This window comes from Diceros bicornis, chromosome 34 (assembly GCF_020826845.1).
Source record: "Diceros bicornis minor isolate mBicDic1 chromosome 34, mDicBic1.mat.cur, whole genome shotgun sequence".
Classification (NCBI taxonomy): Eukaryota; Metazoa; Chordata; class Mammalia; order Perissodactyla; family Rhinocerotidae; genus Diceros; species Diceros bicornis.
Window position 1 is genome coordinate 29,812,040 of NC_080773.1, and position 25,435 is coordinate 29,837,474.

Here is a 25,435-nt window from a genome sequence, read left to right on the forward strand (position 1 = left end):
TCAAAGAAGACTTAATACCTAGCCTTCTCAAACTCTTCCAAAAAATTGAGGAGGGGGGGAAGCACCCTACTCATTCTACAAAGCCGACATTACCCTAATACCAAAACTAGACAAGGACAACACAAAAAACGAAAATTACAGGCCCATATCACTGATGAACATCGATGCAAAAATCCTCAGCAAAATACTAGCAAATCTCATACAACGATACATTAAAAAGATAATACACTATGATCAAGTCGGATTTATTCCAGGTATGCAAGGATGGTTCAACATTCGCAAATCAATCAACGTAATACACCACATTAATAAAAATGAAGAATAAAAATCACATGATCATCTTAATAGATGCAGAGAAAGGATTTGACAAGATACAGCATCCATTTATGATAAAAACTCTGAATAAAATGGGTATAGAAGGAAAGTACCTCAACATAATAAGGGCCATATATGACAAACCCACAGCTAATATCATCCTCAATGGTGAAAAACTGAAAGCTATCGCTCTAAGAACGAGAACCAGATAAGGATGCCCACTGTCACCACTCCTATTTAACATAGTACTGGAAGTCCTAGCCAGAGCAATCAGGCAAGAGAAAGAAATAAAAGGGATCCAAATTGGAAAGGAAGAAGCGAAACTGTCACTATTTGCAGATGATATGATTTTATATGTAGAAAACCCTAAAGAATCCACCAAAAATTTTTAGAAGTAATAAACAAATACGGTATAGTTGCAGGATACAAAATCAACATGCAAAAATCAGTTGCATTTCTATACACTAACAACGAAGTGGCAGAAAGAGAAATTAAGAATTCAATCCCATTTACAATTGCAACAAAAAGAATAAAATACCTAGGAATAAACTTTACCAAAGAGGTGAAAGATCTGCATTTATAGTTTTCTGTACCGAAAACTATAAAACATTGTTCAAAGAAATTAAAGAAGACACAAAGAAATGGAAAGATATTCCGTGCTCTTGGATTGGATGAATTAACATAGTTAAGATGTGCATACTTCCTAAAGCAATCTATAGATTCAATGCAATCCTTATCAAAGTTCCAACAACATTTTTCATAGAAATAGAACAAAGAATCCTAAAATTTATATGGAACAACAAAAGACCCCGAATAGGTAAAGGAATCCTGAGAAAAAGAACAAAGTTGGAGGTATCACACTCCCTGATTTCATAATATACTATAAAGCTATAGTAACAAAAACAGCATGGTACCGGCACAAAAACAGACACACAGACCAATGAATAGAATTGAAAGCTCAGAAATAAACCCACACATCTATGGACAGCTAATCTTCGACAAAGGAGCCAAGACCATACAATGGAGAAAAGAAAGTCTCTTCAACAAATGGTGTTGGGAAAACTGGACAGCCACATGCAAAAAAATGAGAATAGACCCTTACCACACACCATACACAAAAATTAACTCAAAGTGGACTAAAGACTTGAATGTAAGACCTGAAACTATGAAACTTCTAGAAGAAAACATAAGCAGTACGTTCTTCGACATTGGTGTTAGCAACATATTTTTGAGCACCATGTCTGACCGGGCAAGAGAAACAATAGAAAAAGAAAACAAATGGGACTACATCAAACTAAAAATCTTCTGCACAGCAAAGGAAACCATCAACAAAACGAAAAGACAACCTAACAATTGGGAGAAGATATTTACAAACCATACATCTGATAAGGGCTTAATCTCCAAAATATATAAAGAACTCATGCATCTCAATAACAAAAAACTAACAACCCAATTAAAAAATGGGCAAAAGACTTGAACAGACATTTCTCCAAAGAAGATATAACAGATGGCCAACAGACACATGAAAAGATGTTCAAAATCATTAACTATCAGGGAAATGCAAATCAAAACTACAATGAGATATCACCTCATGCTCATCAGAATGGCTATAATTAACAAGACAGGAAACAACATGTGTTGGAGAGGATGTGGAGAGAAGGGAACTCTCATACACTGCTGGTGGGAGTGAAAACTGGTGCAGCCACTATGGAAAACAGTATGGACATTCCTCAAAAACTTAAGGATAGAACTACCATATGATCCAGCTATTCCACTGCTGGGTATTTATCCAAAGAACATGAAAACACCAATGCGTAAAGATACATGCACTCCTGTGTTCATTGCAGCGTTATTCACAATAGCCAAGAATTGGAAGCAACCTAAGTGCCCATCAAGGGACGAATGGATAAAGAAGATGTGGTATATACACACAATGGAATACTACTCAGCCATAAGAAACAATGAAATCCAGCCATTTGTGACAACATGGATGGACATTGAGGTTATTGTGCAAAGTGAAATAAGTCAGAGGGAGAAGCTCAAATACCATATGATTTCCCTCATTAAATAGTAGATAATAACAACAAACAAACACATAGAGACAGAGATTGGATTGTTGGTTACCAGAGGGGAAGGGGGGAGGGAGGAGGGTGAAAGGGATAATTTGGCACATATGTGGGTTGAGGGGTTGTAATTAGTATTTGGGTGGTGAACATGATGAAATCTATGCAGAAATAGAATTATAATGATGTACACCTGAAATTTATACAATGTTGTAAACCAATGTTACTGCAATAAACAAAAAGTTTAAAAAAAGTATTATCTATAAATCAAGATATGTGAGACATTAAAATATAAGCACATATAGGAAATGAAATTTCTAAGATGAGAAATCTTACTTCATAGATTGAAATTGTAGAAGTTGGAATTGATATGACAATATTTTTAAACCTGAGAAGAAGTCATAAGATACTTTTGTGCCTGATAGCTGCTATTTTACACCTATTTGTAACATTATCATTTCTTTAAATGCTCCCTCCTAATTTGAAGATGCAAAATGGTCTCAACAAAATCAACCAACCATAGATGTTTTCAGTAGGAAACAATTACTGTCTCCAGTAAGCGCTTCATACACCCAGAGCTAGAGAAATCAATACTATTTCAGCAATTGTCATTTGTGTACACTGTTTTCACAAAGGGTTAGATGATTTCTGTATATTTATTCTAGTTTTTTTCATCATGGAGGTGCTATTGAACACCTCTAGTATCCCAGAAAAGGTATTCTATGATTCCTGTAAGTTACCTTACTACAGATGTATTTCCAAACTACAGTCATTCCTCACATTAAAAATCAGGTTTCATTATCACCTGGATTAAACACCAACAATCACTGTCAGTGAGGATTACACTAAATTACATTAGGAAGCATTGGGGATTGATGTTGAGTGCAGGACCCCCATTCTCCTTACTACTTCAGCTCATGTCTCAGAAGTATTCCTCCTTCCAGTGTGGCTTTGGCACAGGACCAGTTTCAAACCCATAAGAATCCATTTTTCCAATATAATCACTTACCCAGACTCCTGATACCCCTCCTTGCCTGGAGACTTGCTCTCAGACTGAAATAGAAAATACTCATTTGATTGCCTCCGGTTTCCAGGACAGTGCGTTCAGTGTGCTGGTCACCACAATCTGCTAGCGTGAGAGGAAAGGAGGCAGCCAGACCACTAGATATGGGTTTGTGATTCTGTGACCTCATCTCCCCTCAGATGCGCAATCATCTTTTCACCTGCAGCTGCAGTGAGAGGACAGGTTTGGGGAACTGAGAATATTTGTGAACAACTTTTTTCTCAGCTGTTACCTACCAATTAAAAGTATGTAGTTATCATCTCCAAAGAGACTGTTGCAATGTTTGGGAAAGATTCTTTTTTTTCCTTATCCCTAGAGCCAGAAAGGGACTCAAATGGAGGCAGCAAGTCATACTACAATCTGACACATAAGGGACCAGCAGGGAAATTCATGCATCTCATTATATTTTGTGCTCCCCTATGAAGTGTTTCTACTCAAAAGTGAGTTATTTGCTACTCTTGAGACCACTGAGCTGCACCTTCATTTAACTTATGCACAGAAATGGAACCAGGCTGAGTAACTGAGGATTTTCAAAGACAAACAAGTAAAAAGAAGAACATGATGACAATAATTTATTCTGGACCACAGGACTTAGATAGACATTTTGGAGTTTCATGCACAACTCATTGCTAATTAATTTGGAAATCTGATGATATGGAAGATTCCCAGAAAAATACACGTATGAGTAGGGACTTTTCCTCCTATCCCACATCAGGGATAGGATGTCTAAACAGAACAATATCCATAGAAAGATAGAAATTTATAGATGTTTCTCACCCATAAAATCATCTGAGATCAGATGGTTAAATAGGCCAATTTTACAATTTGTTACTTATTAGATAATCAATTTTGCTTCTTCAATTCAAGAACAACGAATGTTTACCAGTAACACAGAGTGGAGGGAGGGTCCTCCATTAGGAGTCAAACCTTTGCAACTTAAAAAGCAAATTCTCCTGTTATTTTACGCTCAAAATGTGGTTACTCACGAATAGCCAAAAGAACTGCAATTTGGGATGCCCACGCTATGGTGAGCCATAGGTAAATCCAGAGAACAGAGAAAGGGAGCTTGCTTTTATAGAGCAAAAGGGGGAGTAGGTAGGGAGGTAATGTTCTAAAGAAAGTCCTTCGAGGGAAAGCAATAGATCAGGTTGGCAATGGCTTCTCATCGGCTGAGCTGCAGCGTTTTTCATTGGCTGGGCTGCTGCCAAATGGGGAGAGAAATCTTCCTTCAGTAGAAAATTAGTGATACTTCCCTGTCGGAGATGTAAGCAAGAAGTCTCTTCCCGTTTGGAGTAATTGGTGGTGTATGATAGGGCAGGAGAGCTCCCCCTACAGGCCTTTCCAACTGTAATTTAGTTAAGGTTTCTTCTATTTTCCACACTTTTGATCCACGCCATGGAAAATCAGGAGAAGGTTCTTAAGATTGGAAGGCCATCCTCTCACATTGCTGTCTTGCAAGTCCCAGTCCATATGCCCCTTTGGGCCATTTTGGGTGCTGGTGAAGGTGAAGCCCACAGCTGAGTGCATAATAGACATTGGCATTTTTTCATCAAGCGGCACTGAACAACATCACTGCCTCAGGGGTATGTGCCCCAACAAAGATGTGACCGTTGAAGTGGGAATTGTATTTGAGCACGAGGGCATTTGGTAATCTACTTCTGGCTTTTAAGATTTTGGGGTGTGGGGAGGTTGCTCCTGGAAACCCTGAGAAGGAAATCCATTTGGCCTGCAACCTGATTGATCCTGGAAGCATCTTCTACCAGAGCCTTGAAACAGAGCATAGGCCAGCTGATAGCATTTTTCCTCCTTGTGACAGTTTAAGCAGAGAACCCAGCCAAGCCAACAGATTCCTGACCACCAAACTGTGGGAAAATAAAAGGGTGCTGTGTGAAGCTGCTAAGTTTGTGGTAATATGTGACAATACAAGAAATTAGTACACATAGAAATAAATTTAGTGATAAATATTTAAACAATAAAATAAAGTAGAAGTCCCCATTAATTACTCCCAGATCAATCCAGATCCAATGATTTTCATCAGTTTGAGGTGTATCTCTCTTCTTTTCTTAAAAAATTATTTTATTGAGGTCGTATTGGCTTATAACACTGCATAAATTTCAGGTGAACATTATTATATATCATTTTCTGTATAGACTGCATCACGTTCACCCCCAGTAGTCTAGTTTTTATCTGTCAACATACATATGTGCCCCTCTACCCTTTTTGCCCTCTCCTCACCACTTTCCCTCTGGTAACCACTAATTTACTCTCCATATCCATGTGTTTGTCTTCCACATATGAACGAAATTATATGGTATTTGTCTTTCTTTGTCTGGCTTATTTTGCTTAGCATAATACCCTCAAGTCACATCTGTGTTGTAGCAAATTGTGCGATTTTGTCTTTTTTTATGGTTGAGTAGTATTCAATTGTGTTTATATATATATATATGTATATATGTATATATGCTACATCTTCTTTATCCATTCATCCACTGATGGGCACTTGGGTTGCTTCCATGACTTGCCTATTATGAATAAAGCTGTGATGAACATAGGGGTGCATATATCTTTCTGAATTGTTGATTTCATGTTCTTTGGATAAATTCCCAGTAGTAGGATAGCTGGATCACATGGTATGTCTATTTTTAATTTTTTGAAGTGATACCCCATTGTAGTTTTGATTTGCATTCCCCTAATAATTAGTGACGTTGAACATCTTTTCATGTGCCTGTTGGCCATCTGTATATCTTCTTTGGGAAAATGTCTGTTCATATCCTCTGTCCATTTTTTGATCAGGTGGTTTTTTTATTTTTTGTTTAGTTGTATGAGTTCTTTAGATATTTTGGAAATTAACCCCTCATCAGATATATGATTTGCAAATATTTTCTCCCAGCTGGGGGGCTGTCTTTTCATTTTGTTCATGGTTTCCTTTGCCTTGCAGAAGGTTTTTAGTTTGATGTAGTCCCACTTGTTTATTTTTTTCTTTTGTTTCCCTTGCCTTGAGGAGACATGGTATTCAAAAAGATCCTGCTTAGACTGATGTCAAAGACTGTGCCGCCTATATTTTCTTCTATGAGTTTTATGGTTTCAGGTCTTATATTGAAATCTTTAATCCATTTTGAGTTAATTTTTGTGTATGGCGCAATAATGGCCTACTTTCATCCTTTTGCACATGACTGTCCAGTTTTCCCAACACCACTTATTGAAGAGATGGTGGCTCTTGGCTCCTTTGTTGAAGATTAGCTGTCCATAGATATGTGGGTTTATTTCTGGGCTTTCGGTTCTGTTCCATTGATCTCTGTGTCTATTTTCCTACCAGTACCATGCTGCTTTTTTTACTATAGTTTTCTAACATATTTTGAAGTCCAGCATTGTGATACCTCCAGCCTTGTTCTTTTTTCTCCGGTTTGCTTTGGCTATTCGGTGTCTTTTGTTGTTCCATATAAATGTTAGGATTCATTGTTCTACTTCCATGAAGAATGTCATTGGGATTTGGAGTGGGATCACATTAAATCTGTAGATTGATTTTCGGTAACATGGACATTTTAACTATGTTTATTCTTCCAATCCGTGAGCATGGAATATCTTTCCATTTCTTTATGTCTTCTTTGATTTCTTTCCATAATATCTTATAGTTTTCATTGTATAGATCTTTCACCTCCTTGGTTAAATTTATTCCTACATCTTTTATTCTTTTCGTTGCAATTGTAAATGGGATTGTATTCTCGACTTCTCTTTCTGCTAGTTGGTTTTTAACGTATAGAATTGCAACTGATTTTTGTAGGTTGACTATCTACCCGGAAATCTTGCTGTAGTTGTTGATTATTTCTAATAGTTTTCTGGTGAATTCTTTAGGGTTTTCTATATATAGAATCATATCATCTGCAAGCAGTGGAAGTTTTACTCCTTCCTTTCCAATTTGGATCAATTTTCTTTCTTTTTCTTACCTAATTTCTCTGGACAAAACTTCCAGTATTATTATTTTTTATTTTAATGTTTTTTGTGAGGAAGATCAGCCCTGAGCTAACATCCATGCCAATACTCCTCTTTTTGCTGAGGAAGACCTGCCCTGAGCTAACATTTATTGCCAATCCTCCTCCTTTTCTTTTTCCCCCTTTTTCTCCCCAAAGCCCCAGTAGATAGTTGTATGTCATAGTTGCACATCCTTCTAGTTGCTGTATGTGGGACGCTGCCTCAGCATGGCCGGAGAAGCGGTGCATCGGTGCGTCCAGTATTATTTTGAATAAGAATAGTGAGAGTTGGTACTCTTGTGTTTTTCCGGTCCTCAGAGGAATAGCTTTCAGTTTTTCACCATTAGTATGATATTGGCTGTGGGTTTGTCATATACAGCCTTTATTATGTAGAGGTACTTTCCTTCTATACCCATTTTATTGAGAGTTTTTATTATAAACGGATGTTGGATCTTGTCAAATGCTTTATCTGCATCTGTTAGGATGATCATGTGATTTTTATTCTTCATTTTATTAATTTGGTGTATCACAATGATTAATTTGAGGATGTTGAACCATCACTGCATCCCTGAAATAAATCCCACTCGATCATGTTGTAGGATTCTTTTAAGGTATTGTTGTATTGGATTTGCTAATATTTTGCTGAGGATTTTTGCATTTATGTTCAGCAGTGCTAGTGGCCTGCAATGTTCCTTTTTTGTGTTGCCCTTGTCTTGTATTGGTATCAGGGTTATATTGGCCTCATAGAATGAGTTAGGAAGTGTCTTGTCCTCTTCAATATTTTGGAAAAGTTTGAGAAGGATAGGTATTAAATCTTCTTTGAATGTTTGGTAGAATTCACCAGAGAAACCATTTGGTCCTGGATTTTTGTATTTTGGGTGGTTTTTGGTTACTGTTTCAATCTCTTTACTTATGATTGGTCTATTCAGATTCTCTATTTCTTCTTGATTCAGTTTTGGGAAGTTGTATGGTTCTGCAAATTTATCCATGTCTTCGAGGTTATGCAATTTGTTGGTATAGGGTTTTCATAGTATTATCATAATGCTTTGTATTTTTGTGGTATCCATTGTAATTTCTCTTCTTTCATTTGTAATTTTTTTTTTTTTTTTTGGTGAGGAGATCAGCCCTGTGCTAACATCTGCCAATTCTCCTCCTTTTTTTGCTGAGGAAGACTGGCCCTGGGTTAACTTCTGTGCCCATCTCCCTCCACTTTATATGGGACACCGCCACAGCATGGCTTGCCAAGCAGTGCATCAGTGGGTGTCCAGGATCCGAACTGGCGAACTCCGGGCCGCCGTAGCGAAGCGCGCACACTTAACGGCTTGTGCCACCAGGCCGGCCCCTCATTTTTAATTTTATTTATTTGAGACTTCTCTCCTTTTTTCTTAGTGAGTCTGGCTAAGGGTTTGTAAATTTTATCTTCTCAAAGAACCAGCTCTTAATTTTACGAGTCCTTTCTACTTTTTTAAAATCTCTATTTCATTGATTTCTGCTCTAATTTTTATTATTTCTCTCCTTCTACACACTTTGGGCTTTGTTCTTCTTTTTCTACTTCTTTTGGGTGTAGTTTAAGATTACTTACTTGAGATTTTTATTGTTTGTTGAGGTAGGCCTGTACTGCTGTAAATTTACATCTTAGTAATGTTTTTGCTGCATCACATAAGAGTTGGCGTATTGTGTTTTCATTTTTATTTTTCTCCAGGTATTTTTTAATTTCTCCTTTGATTTCTTCATTGATCCAATGGTTATTCAGTAACATGTTGTTTAGTCTCCATATATTTGTGACTTTCCCAGCTTTTTTCTTGTAGTTGATTTCTAGTTTCATAACATTGTGGTCAGAAAAGATGCTTGATACAATTTCAATCTTCTTAAATTTATTGAGGCTTGCCTTATTTCACAACATATGGTCTATCTTTGAGAATGTTCCCTGTGCACTTGAGAAGAATGTTTATTTTCTGTTTTTTTAATGAAATGTTTTATATATCTCTATTAAGTCCATCTTGTGTAGTGTTTCATTTAAGGCCATTGTTTCCTTGTTGACTTTCGTCTGGATGATCTATCCTTTGATGTAAGTTGGGTGTTGAGGTCCCCTAATGTTGTGGTCCTGTCAATTTCTCATTTTAAGTCTGTTAGTAGTTCCTTTATATACTTTGGTGCTCCTCTGTTAGGTGCATATATAATAATAATAATCATTATGTCCTCTTGGTGAAATGTCCCTTTTTCATTATATACTGCCCCTCTTTGTCTCTCTTTTTTTTTAATCTTGAAGTCTGCTTTGCCTGATATAAATATGCCTACACCTGCTTTCTTTTTCTAGCCATTTTCTTGGAGTACCATCTTCTATCCCTTCATTCTGAGCCTATGTTTGTCTTTAGCTGAGGTGTGTTTCCTGGAGGCAGCATATTGTTGGGTCTTGTTTTTTAATCCATCCAGCCACTGTATCTTTTTCTTTCTTTTTGTGAAGAAGATCAGCCCTGTGCTAACATCTGCCAATCCTCCTCTTTTTTTGCTGAGGAAGGCTGGCTCTGGGCTAACATCTGTGCCCATCTTCCTCCACTTTATATGGGACGCCGCCACAGCATGGCTTTCCAAGTGGTGAGTCAGTGAATGCCCAGGATCCAAACTGGCAAAGCCTGGGCTGCCGCAGTGGAGTGCGCACACTTAACCACTTGCTCCACCAGGCAGGCCCCTGCCGCTGTGTCTTTTGATGGATGAAATAAATCCATTTACATTAAGATAGATTATTGATATATGAGGGCTTATTACTGCCATATTATCTCTCGTTTTCCACTTGTTCTATATTCCCATTGTTTCTTTTCCCTTGTATTTCTGACTACCATTTCAGTTTGGTGGGTTTTTTTTGTCATAGTTTTCTGTTTTCTCTTTATTTTTAATTTGTGACTCTGTTTTGATTTTTGTTTTGTGGTTACCATGAGTTTGTATAAAAGGTCCCATAGATGAGGTAGTCCATTTTCTGATAGCTTCTTATTTCCATTAGCTTAAGCAGATTCCATCCCTTTCCTCTTCCTCTTCTATATTTTTCTTGTCACAAATTATTCTTTTTTGTGTTTTGAGTTTGTGACTAAATTATTTATAGTTATTTTTGATGCTTTCTTTCCCTTTATCTTTTATGTTATAAGTGTTTGTTAATCTATTCTGATAGAGAGCTGCAATTTTCTGATTTTGTTTGTCTATTTATAAGCTTGCTGAAAGCTTTTTAAACTTTGCCTGTTTGTTTCAGGTAGGGGTGCTCCCTTCATCATTTCTTGTAAAATAGGTGTAGTGGGGATGAAATTCCTCATCTTTTGTTTATATGGAAAAGCTTTTATTTATCAGTCATATCTGAAGGATAATTTCACTGGATAGAGTATTCTTGGCTGATAGTTTTTTTCTTTCAGTAATTTGAATATATCATTAATTTCTCTCCTAACCTGTGAGATTTCTGCTGAGAAATCTCCTGAAAGCCTGATGGGAGATCCTTTGTAGGTTATTTTCTTCTCTCTTGCTGCCATTAATATTATTTCTTTGTCATCGACTTTTGACAGTTTTAATATTATATACCCTGTAGAAGGTCTCTTTGTATTGATGTAATTTGGAGTTCTATTTGCTTCATGTACCTATATGTCCAGACCCTTACGCAGGTTGGGAAGTTTTCAGCTGTTATTTCTTTGAACAAGCTCTCTACTCCTTTCTCCTACTCTTTTCCCTCTGGGGTACCTGTAATCCTTATGTTACTTTTCCTAATCGAATCAGAGATTTCTTGAAGAATTTCTTCATTTTTTAAAATCTTAATTCTCTCTTCTCCAACACCTGAAGCATTTCTTGATTTCTGTGTTCAAAGTCACTAATTCTCTCTTCCATAAGCTTTGTTCTATTTTTTATGCTTTCTACTTCATTTTTTTGTCTCTTTAATTGTGTTCTTCATATCCAGAACTTCTTTTTTTTTTTTTTTTAAGGCTTCAATCTCTTTGGTAAAGTATTCTTTCTGTTTGTTAATTTTATCCCTGAGCTCAATGAACTCTCTTTCTGAGTTTTCTTGTAACTCATTGAGGTTCTTTATGACCGCTATTTTGAATTCTCTATCATTTAGACTGTAATCTTCTGTAACTTCAGGTTTGGTTTCTGCAGATTTATCATTTTCCTCCTGTTCTGCAGTATTACTGTGGTTATTTATGGTGTTTGATCCTCTGTTGTGCGTTTGTGGTAGTAATCACCTTTTCTTACTTGGGTATGGCTTTGGTTACTTTGGTTCTGGTCACCTGGGTCTCATGTTCTTCCACTGGGTCTCTGCAGGCTCAGATGCTCCTGTCCTGTGCACCACCTCGGCTACTGTTCCTAGGTTTTCTTGGGATACTGTTGCACTGCTGCCAGGGGTGCTGGTTTCACAGGTGTCGCTGTCACAGGTAGGGTCCTGGGGACTCAGGCACCTCTATACAGCCCCCACTGCTGGTGGAGCTCGTGCTGGGGTTGCCACCACTGGGGGCTGCATCACCAGCTGCTGTTGTTCTTGTTCCTTATGGTTGCAGATTCCACCTGCCACCACTGGGGGGTGACAGGGGCTGTTTTTTCTTTCCAGCCTTGTCTGCTAATAATTGTATCACTTGGCCACTCTGCATTTGCTTGGGCCACGCCACAACCACTTGGTGGGTTGCCTTTGCACTGGCCAGTGAGCTGCTTCTTAATGAGCTGTGTTCCTGCAGTTGAGACCACTACCACTGGGGGGAAACTTCAAGTGAGCTGAGTGGCTGAGCCATCACAACTCAGTGGGGAGTATTCACATGAGAGGCATGGTGGGTGTTCCCACAGGCTGGGATACCACTCTGCAAGCATTCATGTGTGGGCTGGGCTCCCCTAGCCTCACCTCAGTGTCCTCTGGCCACTGCATGGGGATCTGCCACCTGGATCTCTGCCACTGGGGAGAGGGAAGGGGCTGATCCCCTAGTTCCGCTGCTTCTCTAGGGTCCAGTCCACCCACCTTCAGATATATAGCTGCATGGATCTCTCAGGCATCTTTTTGTGCTGTGTAGGCAATCATCTCTTGCTTAATGGATGTCCCATTTGTTGTCACTTAGAGGGGAGAGACAAAGGGAACAACTCATCCTGCTATGATACTGACATCACTCTGTGTACCCTTTCTTATGCAATTTTAGGGTATATCTTAAATTGTGTTTTAAATTGCAGCCAACACACACACACACACACACACACACACACACACACAGTATTAACGTATTCTGTTTCCTAGTTTAATATTTGCATATCCTGGTCTTGTTCCATATTTATATAATTATTTTACAATATATTTACACAAATATTTCCATATATAGGTAATTGTCCAACAAGTTATTTTCCTCCATCAGTCATCTATGAAAGAGGTATTATCATACTTCATTGTCTGAAATGCTACATCATATTTTGTAGTGTTTCACAAAGAAGTGTCTTGATGCAAACACTCTCTGTTTACACAGTTAGAATTGAATGTCTATTTCCTGCTACCACAGGCATCAAGGAATATGGATTCTTTATCATGTTGATCTGTGCAAAGGTGGATTATCGAGATGGTGTGAGACATGGGCTTTCTTCACCGTCATGAGTACACATTTTCACTGTGGGTTGGTCATTGCCAATGGTTTTATGAATGACTATAAAACTTGCTATTCCAACACTGTGTCCCCACATTACCCCACATTTCTTTTTTTTGAACAGTCTCTCCTTGGAAGTCTTCAAGTCTCCAACTGTGCTGTGGGGTGAAGAATCTGGAAGGCTTCCTCGGGATATGGGTCCTGATTGATGAATCCTGGGCTAGAAACACTGCCCCCACCTCCAGTACAAACCTACTCAAGTGCACAGAACACCTTCTTGGCTCCTTCCCTCCTGGGTCCTGCCTAGGTTTTGGGAATCCCTGCCCACAGAGCATGTACTACAGTTTCCTTCTCAAAGGCTTCACATATATGCAAACTCCTCATGAAACATAACCATCCCCTTGCATACCAGGACTCCAACCTACAGCAACAAGCTGGTCTCTCCAACAACTTGGGCCTTAAACATCTGCCTAGAATCCAGGCTGCTCCAAGACTACAAGTGGGAGTTCAAAGCGAAGGCCCTCCTAAGACACGAATCTGTAGCATTCCTCCCAGTAACCCCAATGTGTCCCCTCCATTGTCCTCGATGACCCCCCTTACCTGTCTCTTCATTCCAGCCCAATTTATCTTACTGGCGCACACAGGGAGAAAAATGTGGCTTCCCAGTGACTTGAATCAGGCACTTCCTTCATCCACTTGTTCCCAAGTGCAGCACTGAAGCCCTCGCATGAACACTGAGAATAACTGTGTGATATAAATGCATAGGGGTCCAAACAGGCCTAATTCAAAATACAGTTCTAAGATGCCCCACAGATTTGCACCTTGTTCTTCTGACCTAAAAATTTTTGCTCCCTGATTTCATCAACCCCAAGTATGTGTACTCAGGTTGAGGTCTTCTCTGGAGTCTGAGGGCACTAAGAGAGCTCACTGGAGCCTAAGTTTCAGGCTTTTGGGGGCTGAGATTATATAGGCACACAGTCCTGCATGACTCAACACAGTTACCAAAACTCCAGACATTCAGAAGGAAAGTAGATGTTCACCATAACTCACATTGTTTGCACAAACTATCTAGAAAAATGGTTCTGCACAGCTCAAGATGTCAAGCATGCAAAATGCTCTTATTAGTTACCATATTCCAACAACTCAATTCCCTGGAGCCAGCTAAGGGCCAGTCATGATTCCTTGCCCTCCTGGCTATGTGCTTGTGCATGTTTTGTGACATTGAGGCTTCCTGAGTAAACTGTTTCCTGGGAGTCCATTCTTGGCCTTTGGCATAGGCTGTCATAGAGAAAATGGTCATAGTTTTCTCACACTTACATACATTGTAGCATTTATATAACAGCTATATTAATAATATTGGAATGACGATGCCCAGCCTTTGGAGGAGCTAGTGCACCAGGTGAGGATTATGTATCCCTATGAAGCCACTACATATTTCTTCTTCTTTTTGTATTAATTTCATTAGGTGTTTCTGCCTTGGTCTACAGCTACTTGTACTTTATCATAAGCTTGTGCAGAAACAGTTTTTCCTTGACTGATGGAAAGATTGAACATTGTAAATCTCTCCATGGAGTTCCAATAAACTTTAGTTGGAAAAGAGCATGCTGAATTCTTTGAGGGTTATCAGCCACTCCCACCAGCAGAGATCAGACAACCAGACAAGAACTCACCCTGGGCAAGGATTTTGAGACTTGCCTACAAACAAAACATCACGAATATGGTGAAAACTAGGGACCTCAGACGGCAGAGGCACACTTTCTAAATCTTGGCACCCCAATGATTAGAAAATGGCAAGGGAGCATGTGTCCTTAACATTTCTTTATGTGCACCTCACTCTGATTTGGATAATCCCCTCCAGCACTTATGGAGCAGGGAAGAACAAGTATGGATCACATCAGTTCCTCCTATAAACTCTGACATGGAAACCAAAAGAGGACTCTGAATCCACCCACGGCGCCCTTGTTTCAGCATTATGGGAGCATCTTTTCCCTACTGTGATCCCTCCTCAAACTATTTCAATTTAATTTGAACACTTTTCTTTTTCTTCTATGAGAGCAGAGGCAAAAGATTTGAACACTCCTGGGATTCAAAGGCTACCACAGGATGACAGTATTGTCTGTGCAGGTATATGGAGAATGCGAGCGACCAGATGGGACTAGCATGGGGGACTGACCAGCATGGAGGGGAGGTTTGACCTTTTGACTCTTCCCTGAGGTCGCTGTGCTTTCTTCTCCTCCTTTTACTTCCCTGCACTTAGAGAGTATCACATACTGGGCCTTGTTTCTTTCTGCCCATGCATGCACTTGTGCTAACCCCACAGTCCTTTGCATTTTCAGCCTCTCCTGCACCTTGTTTCCCCTCCTCCAACTTCATGGCAGAAAGTAAGTTGGTGACACATACATTTACATCCAAAAGAGCTATGAAAGTTTGAGTTCCACCTTTCTAAACCATCCCAAGAATGTTCAGCTTCTTTTTTATATATCCAATGTTAGCATGTAGACACAGGGAGGAAACAGAGGACACAGAGGGAGAACAACTCAGTACAGGTAAGCAGGGCACAAGCAAGACACATTTTCTTTTAGTGTCTAGCAGACTTTTGGTTGCTTGCAGCTCAAAAAAATGAAGTTATAACGTTTTCTATTCACCCAAAGCTCTGTGTTTACCTGGATAACACTTGACTCTTTTCTCCCTTTGCTAGGAAGAGAATGAACAAGGAGGAAAACACTCTTAGGGTGCTTATTTCAATTCAAATTCTCACATATCAGCCTCATTAACAGGTGGGGGAGTGGAGGACCCTTCCTCCCACCTTGAAAAATACAATGAGAAAATTTACTACGTGTCCTGGGGAGTCTTCTCTCTTCTCTATTCAGGCTCAGGAAAGATCTTTATCATTTTTCCCTCTCAGAACTCTCTCATCAACGAAACTGTGACAAATTGGGAAGGCTCTTAAAATTTACACTATTTGGTAGCAAAGTAACTAGGATGTCATTTCTTGGATGATGGAAAAACACACGAGAATCCTGGGTCTACATCGACAGACAATTTTCATGGTGCTACTGACAGCAAGAAGTTCTGATTTGCATTTGTGTCTTTTACCCTTCCCAAATATATTGGGAGTGATGCAAACTGGCCCAAGAGGGTGTTTTATACACTGTAGTTCTCCATCACACCTGAGGATCTGCAAACTTAAGAAACAAAATATTTCAAAGTGGGTCCAAATGAAACCTGCCCAAATTTTGCCTCAGAGAAAGGCATTACCTTTATTATATTGGAAAAATAGTTAGTGAGTCCCTTACCCCCAATAAAGGAACTACCTCCATCTTGGAAGGCTATGTATTATATACAATGTTATCTTATCTTTGATAAGATAGTTTGCAGTTAAACTTAGTAAAAGACATAAAAAACATAAGAAATGCACTGGGAAAATATGTCACAACTGGGTTGACTTCTCCCTTTAAATATGATAAAAATTTATCCTCTGGACAAAAGGCCCATTAAAGATTCTGAATATGAGAACTTTGAATTGTGATACCACAGGATTGCTAAAGTTTTTAAAAGGCAGAAAGAGATAGGCATAATGGTCACAAGAATTCAATGAAAAGTCAGCTCCAAGGATGGTATGTTACTTAATAAGGCAAAAATAGGAGAGAAAAGAAAAGATATTATAATACAATATTTCTATTTAAATTATAATTTATTTGCCGTTTTGGAAAATGGTACCATTTGCTAACTAAATCACAACAAAGTGATTCTGAATAGAGTTCAGATCTAAATTTAAAGAAAGAAAATAGTATTCATAGAAGAAAACAAAGGAGATTACATCAGTGTTCTTAGAATAGGAACTTCTTTTGACACTGAGCAAAAAATATTTAATATAATGAGGGCAATAAAAATTAAATTACAGTAAAATTAAGAGCTGGTCTTCATCAAATGACAGAGAGTGCACAAAGAAAAGACTTGTATTCCACATATACAAAGAACTCCTAGGAAACAATAATAAAAATAGAGATGATACAAGAGAAAAATGGGAAAAATAAACCAAAAAATACCAAATACTGTGTGATCTCGCATATATGTGGAATACAGTGAAACCAAAGTCATAGAAACAGATCAAATTTACAGTTGCCAGAGATGTGGGTTGAGGGGTAGGGGAATTGGGAGAAGGTGGCCAAAGGTACAAACTTCCTGTTGAAGTAGATAAATACGTTTTGGGGATGTAATGTACAACGTGATGACTGTAGTTAACAATACTGTGCTGTATATTTGAAAGTTGCTAAGAGTAGGTTTTAAAAGTTCTCACCACACACAAAAAAAGTTTTAACTATTTAAGGTGATGGATAGTAACTAAAGTCATTGTAGTGATTATTTTGCAATATATACATATATTAAATCATTATGTTGTACACTTTAAACTTTTACAATGTTGCAAGTCTATTATATCTGAATAAAAATGGGAAAAATAAGCCAAAAGATACTTTAAAAAAGTGTTACCCAAAGTGTATTTAACACATGAAAATATATTCAATTTCCTTAGTAACCAAAGAAATGCAAAGAACACCTGCTTGGAACAATTACATCAACAAGATTCCAAAAGTGAAAATGACAGAAAACATCAAATGTTGGCAAGATGTAGATTAACCAGGAATCTCGTACTTTTCTGTTGAATATAAAAATTGTTTTAATAAAGATCCTTTTGGACAATATTCACAGTATGTAACAAAGCGGGACAGATATAAACATATGGTCAAAAACATCCACTACCATGTATACATCCAAGAGATGTACACATATTTCTCACAACCAGAAAAAGAATTTACATATGAATAGTAGTCCTAATAGCCCCCAAAAGAAAGCCTCTCACAGGAACAACCATGTGGAAAGATTAAATTAATTCTTTGCTATTTATAGAGTGGAATCTTACATAGAAATGTAAATGAGTAATCCATAATAACATGCAGCAATATTGATAAATTCACGAACAATATATGAAATAAAGAAATATAAAAAAGTGAATATTATTTCATTTGTACAAAATTAAAAATGGTAAAATTTTCCTGTGGTTTTAGATGTCAGACTATTTTTTTTATTCTGGTAACATTGGTTTATAACATTGTATAAATTTCAGGTATACATCATTATATTTCAATTTCAGTGTAGACTACATCATGTTCACCACTCAAAGACTAATTACAATCCATCACCACACATTTTTTCCTAATCCCCCTTTTGCTCTCCTCCCTCCCCCCTTCCCCTCTGGTAACCACCATTTAAATCTCTGTCTCTATGTGATTGTTTATTGTTGATTTTAGATGTCAGAATATTGTTTGAGGATATCAATATCAATATTAATATCAATAATCAATATTATTGATGGAAGTAGTTACTGGTAGGGGGAAAATTGGTGGCTGTACGTGCTAACAAAAATAAATTTTTTGATCTAGGTGTTGAATAGACACTTATGTTCAGTTTGTAAGATTTAGTTGAGCTATACATTATAACCTATGTCTGTGGCATTGATCTTTTAAAAATACAGATCAAGAGTAAAAAAAGAAAATTGGGGAAAGCTTAAGAGATTAGTGTTGGAATGCCATCATACTGTCCAGGTGGAGGTTAAATATATTAAAAAACCACATTCTGATTACTTTTCAAATGTATGCTGTAATTTCTAAGTTAAAAATTAAAAAATACTGAAGGTACAGTTTTCCAAGTGAAAGGGATAAAATATAGAATTATTTTAAAAATTCATACAGAGAACGTTAGAAAAACCAAGAACATACACAAGGTGTAATAAAGAGTGCACAATAATTAGTATCTCCAATCCCAAATGTAACTACTATTGTATTAAACATAACTACAGTAGTTACTCTGGTTAGTTAAACATATTTTACTATATTCATTTGGATATTTATTTCAAGAGATGTAATTAAAATATTAGGATTAAAATCAAAAAAGAAAAATCTGATCAATGCAATGTTAACCAAGTTATAACCCAACTTCAAAAGAAAAGTGGTGGATCAGAGTCAAGCTGGCGGCGTAGGCAGACCCTGAACTCACCTCCTCCAGCGGACACAGCCAGTTTACAAGTATTCATGGAAAAATTACCCCTGAGACAGAACTGAAAAGTGCATAAGAGGAACTCCTGCAACAACGGACAATCCTAACCGAGGTAGAAGAGGCAGAGACTCCCTTCTGGAGAGGAGAAATGCCGCCTTCACAAGCCTTCAGCTTCACGGCCGCCCGGGAGCAGCTCACAGGTACGCAGCCCTCCCTGGAGGCGCAGGGCCCTGAGCCGGGTGTGCCACTGCTGTGGGCATTTTGTGGACCCAGAACAGTGGAGACGAGTGGCAGAATATCTGACTTTTCCTGCTACTAAAGCATTGGGGAGTACCCCCAGAAAAGCTGGTTCACAAAGAAACTAAAACCGGCTCTTAAAGGGCCCGCGCGCAAACTCACCCGTTTCAGAAAGCAACCTAAAATCACCAGAAAGAAAGATGCACAGTGCTGTGGTGAAAAGAGACTGGCCTAGTGGGCCCTGGGTGCATCTCGGCGGGAGGTGAGACCTCTCCAGGGACTGGGACATTGGCGGCGGCCATTGTTGTGGCCTGGTGTGGGCGTGCTGACACAGACGCCATTGGAGTTCTCCCTGAGGCCTGCTAGCCCAGGGTCTGCTCCACCCGCTAGAGCACCGATTTAATCCAGCTCAGCCAGGGCGGGCAGCCCACCCTAGAGACTGGCCCCACCCAACAACAAGCCCTCAGGCAACGTGTGGGCCTGCATAGATTGGTGACTGGATTCTGTGCAGCCTGGCTACTGAGCTGATTTTAGCGGGGCAGGGTGTGCACACAAGGAGTGGGTGGAGAGTGTGGGGTGGTGGCGGAGTGTGTGAGGCTCCCGCCTTGCAGAGACTGGGTCCGCATCAGGAGGTCGGGGCGCGCACACGGGGCAGGGCTGTGTTGACTGTGTGTGTGTGGACCTGTGGGTGGCAGGGCTTGTCAGCTGCAGAAGACTTGTGCTTCTCAAAGACCCACATAGGGAGTTTGTCCCACCTTCCAAAGCCTGAAACAATTGGGTGCTCCTGTGCCTGAGACCAGTCCCACCCAGCTGCAATCCTCAGAGAGCTGACAAGAGACCTAAAGGCTGGAGGCTTATAGCAATTGTAAGGCCCTGAGCCTAACAACCTGCCACGCTGGGGGCCCATTCACTTAAAAGAAACACTGCAACACAAATGTGGTATTAGAACTTGCAGCCAACTGTGCTGGGGCTCCCCACACCCAATAAAGAGACTGAAGGGGGCTCCGGGCCGAGGCGGAGACTGGGGCGCCGGGGCACCATCGGGCCCCGCTCTCAGCGGCGCCCCGCTGGCTCCATCTTGTGCGGGGAGCCGGCCGGGAGGCGGGGGGCCCCAGCCCTGCCCCTGCCCTGGGGCCCGGCCGCCGCGCGGGACCCCAGGGGAGCGCCCCCCTTCCGCCCGCCCGGCCGCGGGGGCATGGCGGGCCGGGCCGCTTTGTCCGCCCCGGCAGCCCGGGCGGGGGCCCGGGGCCTGGGCCGGGCGAGCGGGGGGGGGGGGGGGGGGGGGGGGGGCTGCGCGCCAGGGGCGTCCGGCCGGCGCGGGCGGGACTGACAGGTCGGCGGGCAGGGCCGTGGGGTCGGGGCCAGCCCGCGCACCTCCGTGCGAGGCCGTGGCGAGGAAGCGAGGTCGCCGGGGGGAAGGCATGGATTTGGTGTCCCCGCAGTCTGGCTTACACGTAAAGAATGCAGCCATCTGGCGGCTTGCGGTCCCTGGACTTGTCCCGAAGATCGAAATTGGGCAAAGCTTAGACACCTTTTTAGACAGGTGTTCTTAAACGCTACTGACAACACGAATCTGACAGTATTTCATGACAATGGATGGTGACAGTTCTACAACAGATGCTTCTCAGCTAGGAATTTCGGCAGACTATATTGGAGGAAGTCATTACGTTATACAGCCTCATGATGATACTGAGGACAGCATGAATGATCATGAAGACACAAATGGTTCAAAAGAAAGTTTCAGAGAACAAGACATATATCTTCCAATTGCAAATGTGGCGAGAATAATGAAAAATGCCATACCTCAGACGGGAAAGATTGCAAAAGATGCCAAAGAATGTGTTCAAGAATGTGTGAGTGAGTTCATCAGCTTTATAACATCTGAAGCGAGTGAAAGATGCCATCAGGAGAAACGGAAGACAATCAATGGAGAAGATATTCTCTTTGCCATGTCTACCTTAGGCTTTGACAGTTACATAGAACCTCTAAAGTTATAGCTTCAGATATTCAGAGAGGCTATGAAGGGAGAGAAAGGAATTGGTGGAACAGTCACAGCTACAGATGGACTAAGTGAAGAGCTAACAGAAGAGGCATTTACTAACCAGTTACCAGCTGGCTTAATAACTGCAGATGGGCAACAACAGAATGTTATGGTTTACACAACGTCATATCAACAGATTTCTGGTGTGCAACAAATTCAGTTTTCATGATCTGAAGAAATGATGGAATGGGGAGTGTAGAGAAATGCAAGAATCTGTATGATTCCGGAACAGAGACGTTAGAAGGAAATGACATTGAAGAAGACACAAAGAAATGGAAAGATATTCTGTGCACTTGGATTGGAAGAATTAACATAGTTAAGATGTTCATACTTCCTAAAGCAATCTATAGATTCAATGCAATCCCTATCAAAGTTCCAACAACATTTTTCACAGAAATAGAACAAAGAATCCTAAAATTTATATGGAACAACAAAAGACCCCGAATAGCTAAAGGAATCCTGAGAAAAAAGAACAAAGCTGGAGGTATCACACTCCCTGATTTCAAAATATACTACAAAGCTATAGTAACCAAAACAGCATGGCACTGGCACAAAAACAGACACACAGATCAATGGAATAGAATCGAAAGCCCAGAAATAAACCCACACATCTATGGACAGCTAATCTTTGACAAAGGAGCCAAGAACATACAATGGGGAAAAGAAAGTCTCTTCAACAAATGGTGTTGGGAAAACTGGATAGCCACATGCAAAAAAATGAAAGTAGACCCTTACCTTACACCATACACAAAAATTAACTCCAAATGGATTAAAGACTTGAATGTAAGACCTGAAACTGTGAAACTTCTAGAAGAAAACATAGGCAGTATGCTCTTCCACATCGGTCTTAGCAACATCTTTTCAAACACCACATCTGACCGGGCAAGAGAAACAATAGAAAAAATAAAAAAATGGGACGACATCAAACTAAAAAGCTTCTGCACAGCAAAGGAAACCATCAACAAAACGAAAAGACAACCTAACAATTGGGAGAAGATATTTGCAAACCATACTTCTGATAAGGGCTTAATCTCCAAAATATATAAAGAACTCATGCATCTTACCAACAAAAAAACTACCAACCCAATTAAAAATGGGCAAAGGACCTGAACAGACATTTCTCCAAAGAAGATATACAGATGGCCAACAGACACATGAAAAGATGTTCAAAATCATTAACTATCAGGGAAATGCAAATCAAAACTACAATGAGATATCACCTCACGCCCCTCAGAATGGCTATAATTAACAAGACAGGAAACAACATGTGTTGGAAAGGATGTGGAGAGAAGGGAACTCTCATACACTGCTGGTGGGAGTGCAAACTGGTGCAGCCACTATGGAAAACAGTATGGAGATTCCTCAAAAAATCAAGGGTAGAACTACCGTATGATCCAGCCATCCCACTGTTGGGTATTTATCCAAAGAACTTGAAAACACCAATTTGTAAAGGTACATGCACCCATGTGTTCATTGCAGCAATATTCACAATAGCCAAGACTTGGAAGCAACCTAAGTGCCCATCAAGGGACGAATGGATAAAGAAGGTGTGGTATATATACACAATGGAATACTACTCAGCCATAAGAAACGATGAAATCCAGCCATTTGTGACAACATGGATGGACACTGAGGGTATAATGCAAAGTGAAATAAGTCAGAGGGAGAAGGTCAAATACCACATGATTTCCTTCATTAAGTAGTAGATAATAACAACAATAAACAAACACATAGGGACAGAGATTGGATTGGTGGTTACCAGAGGGGAAGGGGGGAGGGAGGAGGGTGAAAGGGATAATTCGGTACATGTGGGTGGTGATGGGTGGTAATTAGTATTTTGGTGGTGAACAAAATGGTGGTGATGTAATCTATGCAGAAATAGAAGTACAATGATGTACACCTGAAATTTTTACAATGTTATAAACCAATGTTACTGCAATAAACAAAAAATTAAAAAAAAAAAAATGAACAAACAAAAAAAACTTCCCTGTAGCCTCAGGTACTTTTCAACCAAGTAATTCAAATTAAAATAAAATCAAGGTTTAGTCATTAATTATATCTTAGCTTTTCTCAAATACAAGTCAGGCAAAAAGCATCTAAACCTAACAAACAGTACTAGAATTACCATTCATATGACATTATGTAAACATGTTATGGGTTCCCTTGTTAATGAGTTGATGATTCCACTGTGATGAGAACATGTAACCAGCAGACATTCCTGATCCTGCCCTGTGCTGCACATGAGGTATTTTACAATTTTATGTTGAACAGACATGCTAAGCCCTGCGTTTTTTTTAAATCATACAAAATTTAAACATTCCTAGGCAATGAAACACTAAAAAAAAAAAAAAAAAAAAAAGAGACTGAAGGGCCCACAACAACTACAAGAAGCTGAGCATTACAACAGCTGGCCAGGAGCATAACTCGGCCTCCCTGGGAGCCTACAGGGAGAGCAAACAGGCCACAACAGAAGGACACATGTAGCCCAAATAGGGGTCACCCCTGGAACATTGAGAACTGAGGGACCGCACACTGCAGGCCTCCTAAGCCATCACTTACATAAGGTCACCTATCCAAGAGCAGAAGACGTAGCTGACCTACCTAATACGTAGACACAAGCACAGGGAAAGAGGCAAAATGAGGAGGCAAAGGAATACATTCCAAGTAAGGGAACAGGACAAAACCCCAGAAAAGGAACTAAGTGAAACAGAAATGAGCAACCTACCCAACAGAGAGTTCAAACTAAGAGTGTTAAGGATGCTCACTGATCTGGGGAGAAGAATAGATGAACTCACTGAGAATGTCAACAAAGAAATGGAAGATATAAAAAAGAACCAATCAGAAATGAAGAATACAATACTGGAAATGAAAAATTCACTAGAGGAACTCAAAAGCAGAGTAGAGGGTACAGAAGAACGGATCTGAGAGCTGGACAAAAGACTAGAAGAAATTACCCAAGCTGAACAGGAAAAAGAGAAAAGAATTAAAAAGAGTGAGGACAGTCTAAGGGACTTCTGGGACAACATCAAGTGCACTAACGTCCGTATTATAGGTGTCCTGGAAGGAGAAGAGCGAGACAAAGGGGCAGAGAATCTATTTCAAGAAATAATAGAAGAAAACTTCCCTAGTCTAAGGAAGGAAACAGACATCCAGGTACAGGAAGCACAGAGAGCCCCAAACAAGATAAACCCAAAGAGGCCCATACCAAGACATATCATAATCAAAATGTCCAGAATTAAAGATAAAGAGAGAATCCTAAAAGCCACAAGAGAAAGTCAAGTTACATACAAAGGAAACCCCATAAGGCTATCAGCTGACTTCTCAGCAGAAAACTTACAGGCTGGAACATCAAAAGACCCCGAATAGCTAAAGGATTCCTGAGAAAATAACAAAGCTGGAGGTATCACACTCCCTGACTTCAAAATATAGTACAAAGCTATAGTAACCAAAACAGCATGGTACTGGCACAAAAACAGACACATAGATCAATGGAATAGAATTGAAAGCCCAGAAATAAACCCACACATCTATGGACAGCCAATCTTTCACAAATGAGCCAAGAAAATACAATGGGGAAAAGAAAGTCTCCTCAACAAACGGTGTTGGGAAAACTGGATAGCGACATGCAAAAAAATGAAAGTAGACCCTTATCTTACACCATACACAAAAATTAACTCCAAGTGGATTAAAGACTTGAATGTAAGACCTGAAACTGTGAAACTTCTAGAAGAAAACATAGGCAGTACGCTCTTTGACATTGGTGTTAGCAACATATTTTCAAGCACCATGTCTGACCGGGCAAGAGAAACAACAGAAAAAATAAACAAATGGGACGACATCAAACTAAAAAGCTTCTGCACAGCAAAGGAAACCATCAACAAAACAAAAAGACAACCTAACAATTGGGAGAAGATGTTTGCAAACCATACATCTGATAAGGGCTTAATCTCCAAAATATATAAAGAACTCATGCATCTCAACAACAAAAATCTAACCACCCAATTAAAAAATGGGCAAAAGACCTGAACAGACATTTCTCCAAAGAAGATATACAGATGGCCAACAGACACATGAAAAGATGTTCAAAATCATTAACTATCAGGGAAATGCAA

The 25,435-nt window shown here is 39.7% G+C and overlaps 2 protein-coding genes across 2 annotated transcripts in view; one reads left to right on the plus strand and one right to left on the minus strand.

Moving 5' to 3' along the window:
- Positions 1 to 25,435, minus strand: part of LOC131397315 (zinc finger protein 677-like) — a 308,052-nt gene that overhangs the window by 159,284 nt on the left and 123,333 nt on the right.
- LOC131397341 (nuclear transcription factor Y subunit beta-like) lies at positions 20,598 to 21,569 on the plus strand. Its single transcript, XM_058530135.1, is given in 1 exon segment — positions 20,598 to 21,569. A coding segment is annotated over 1 exon segment (624 nt). The 5' UTR covers positions 20,598 to 20,868; the 3' UTR covers positions 21,493 to 21,569.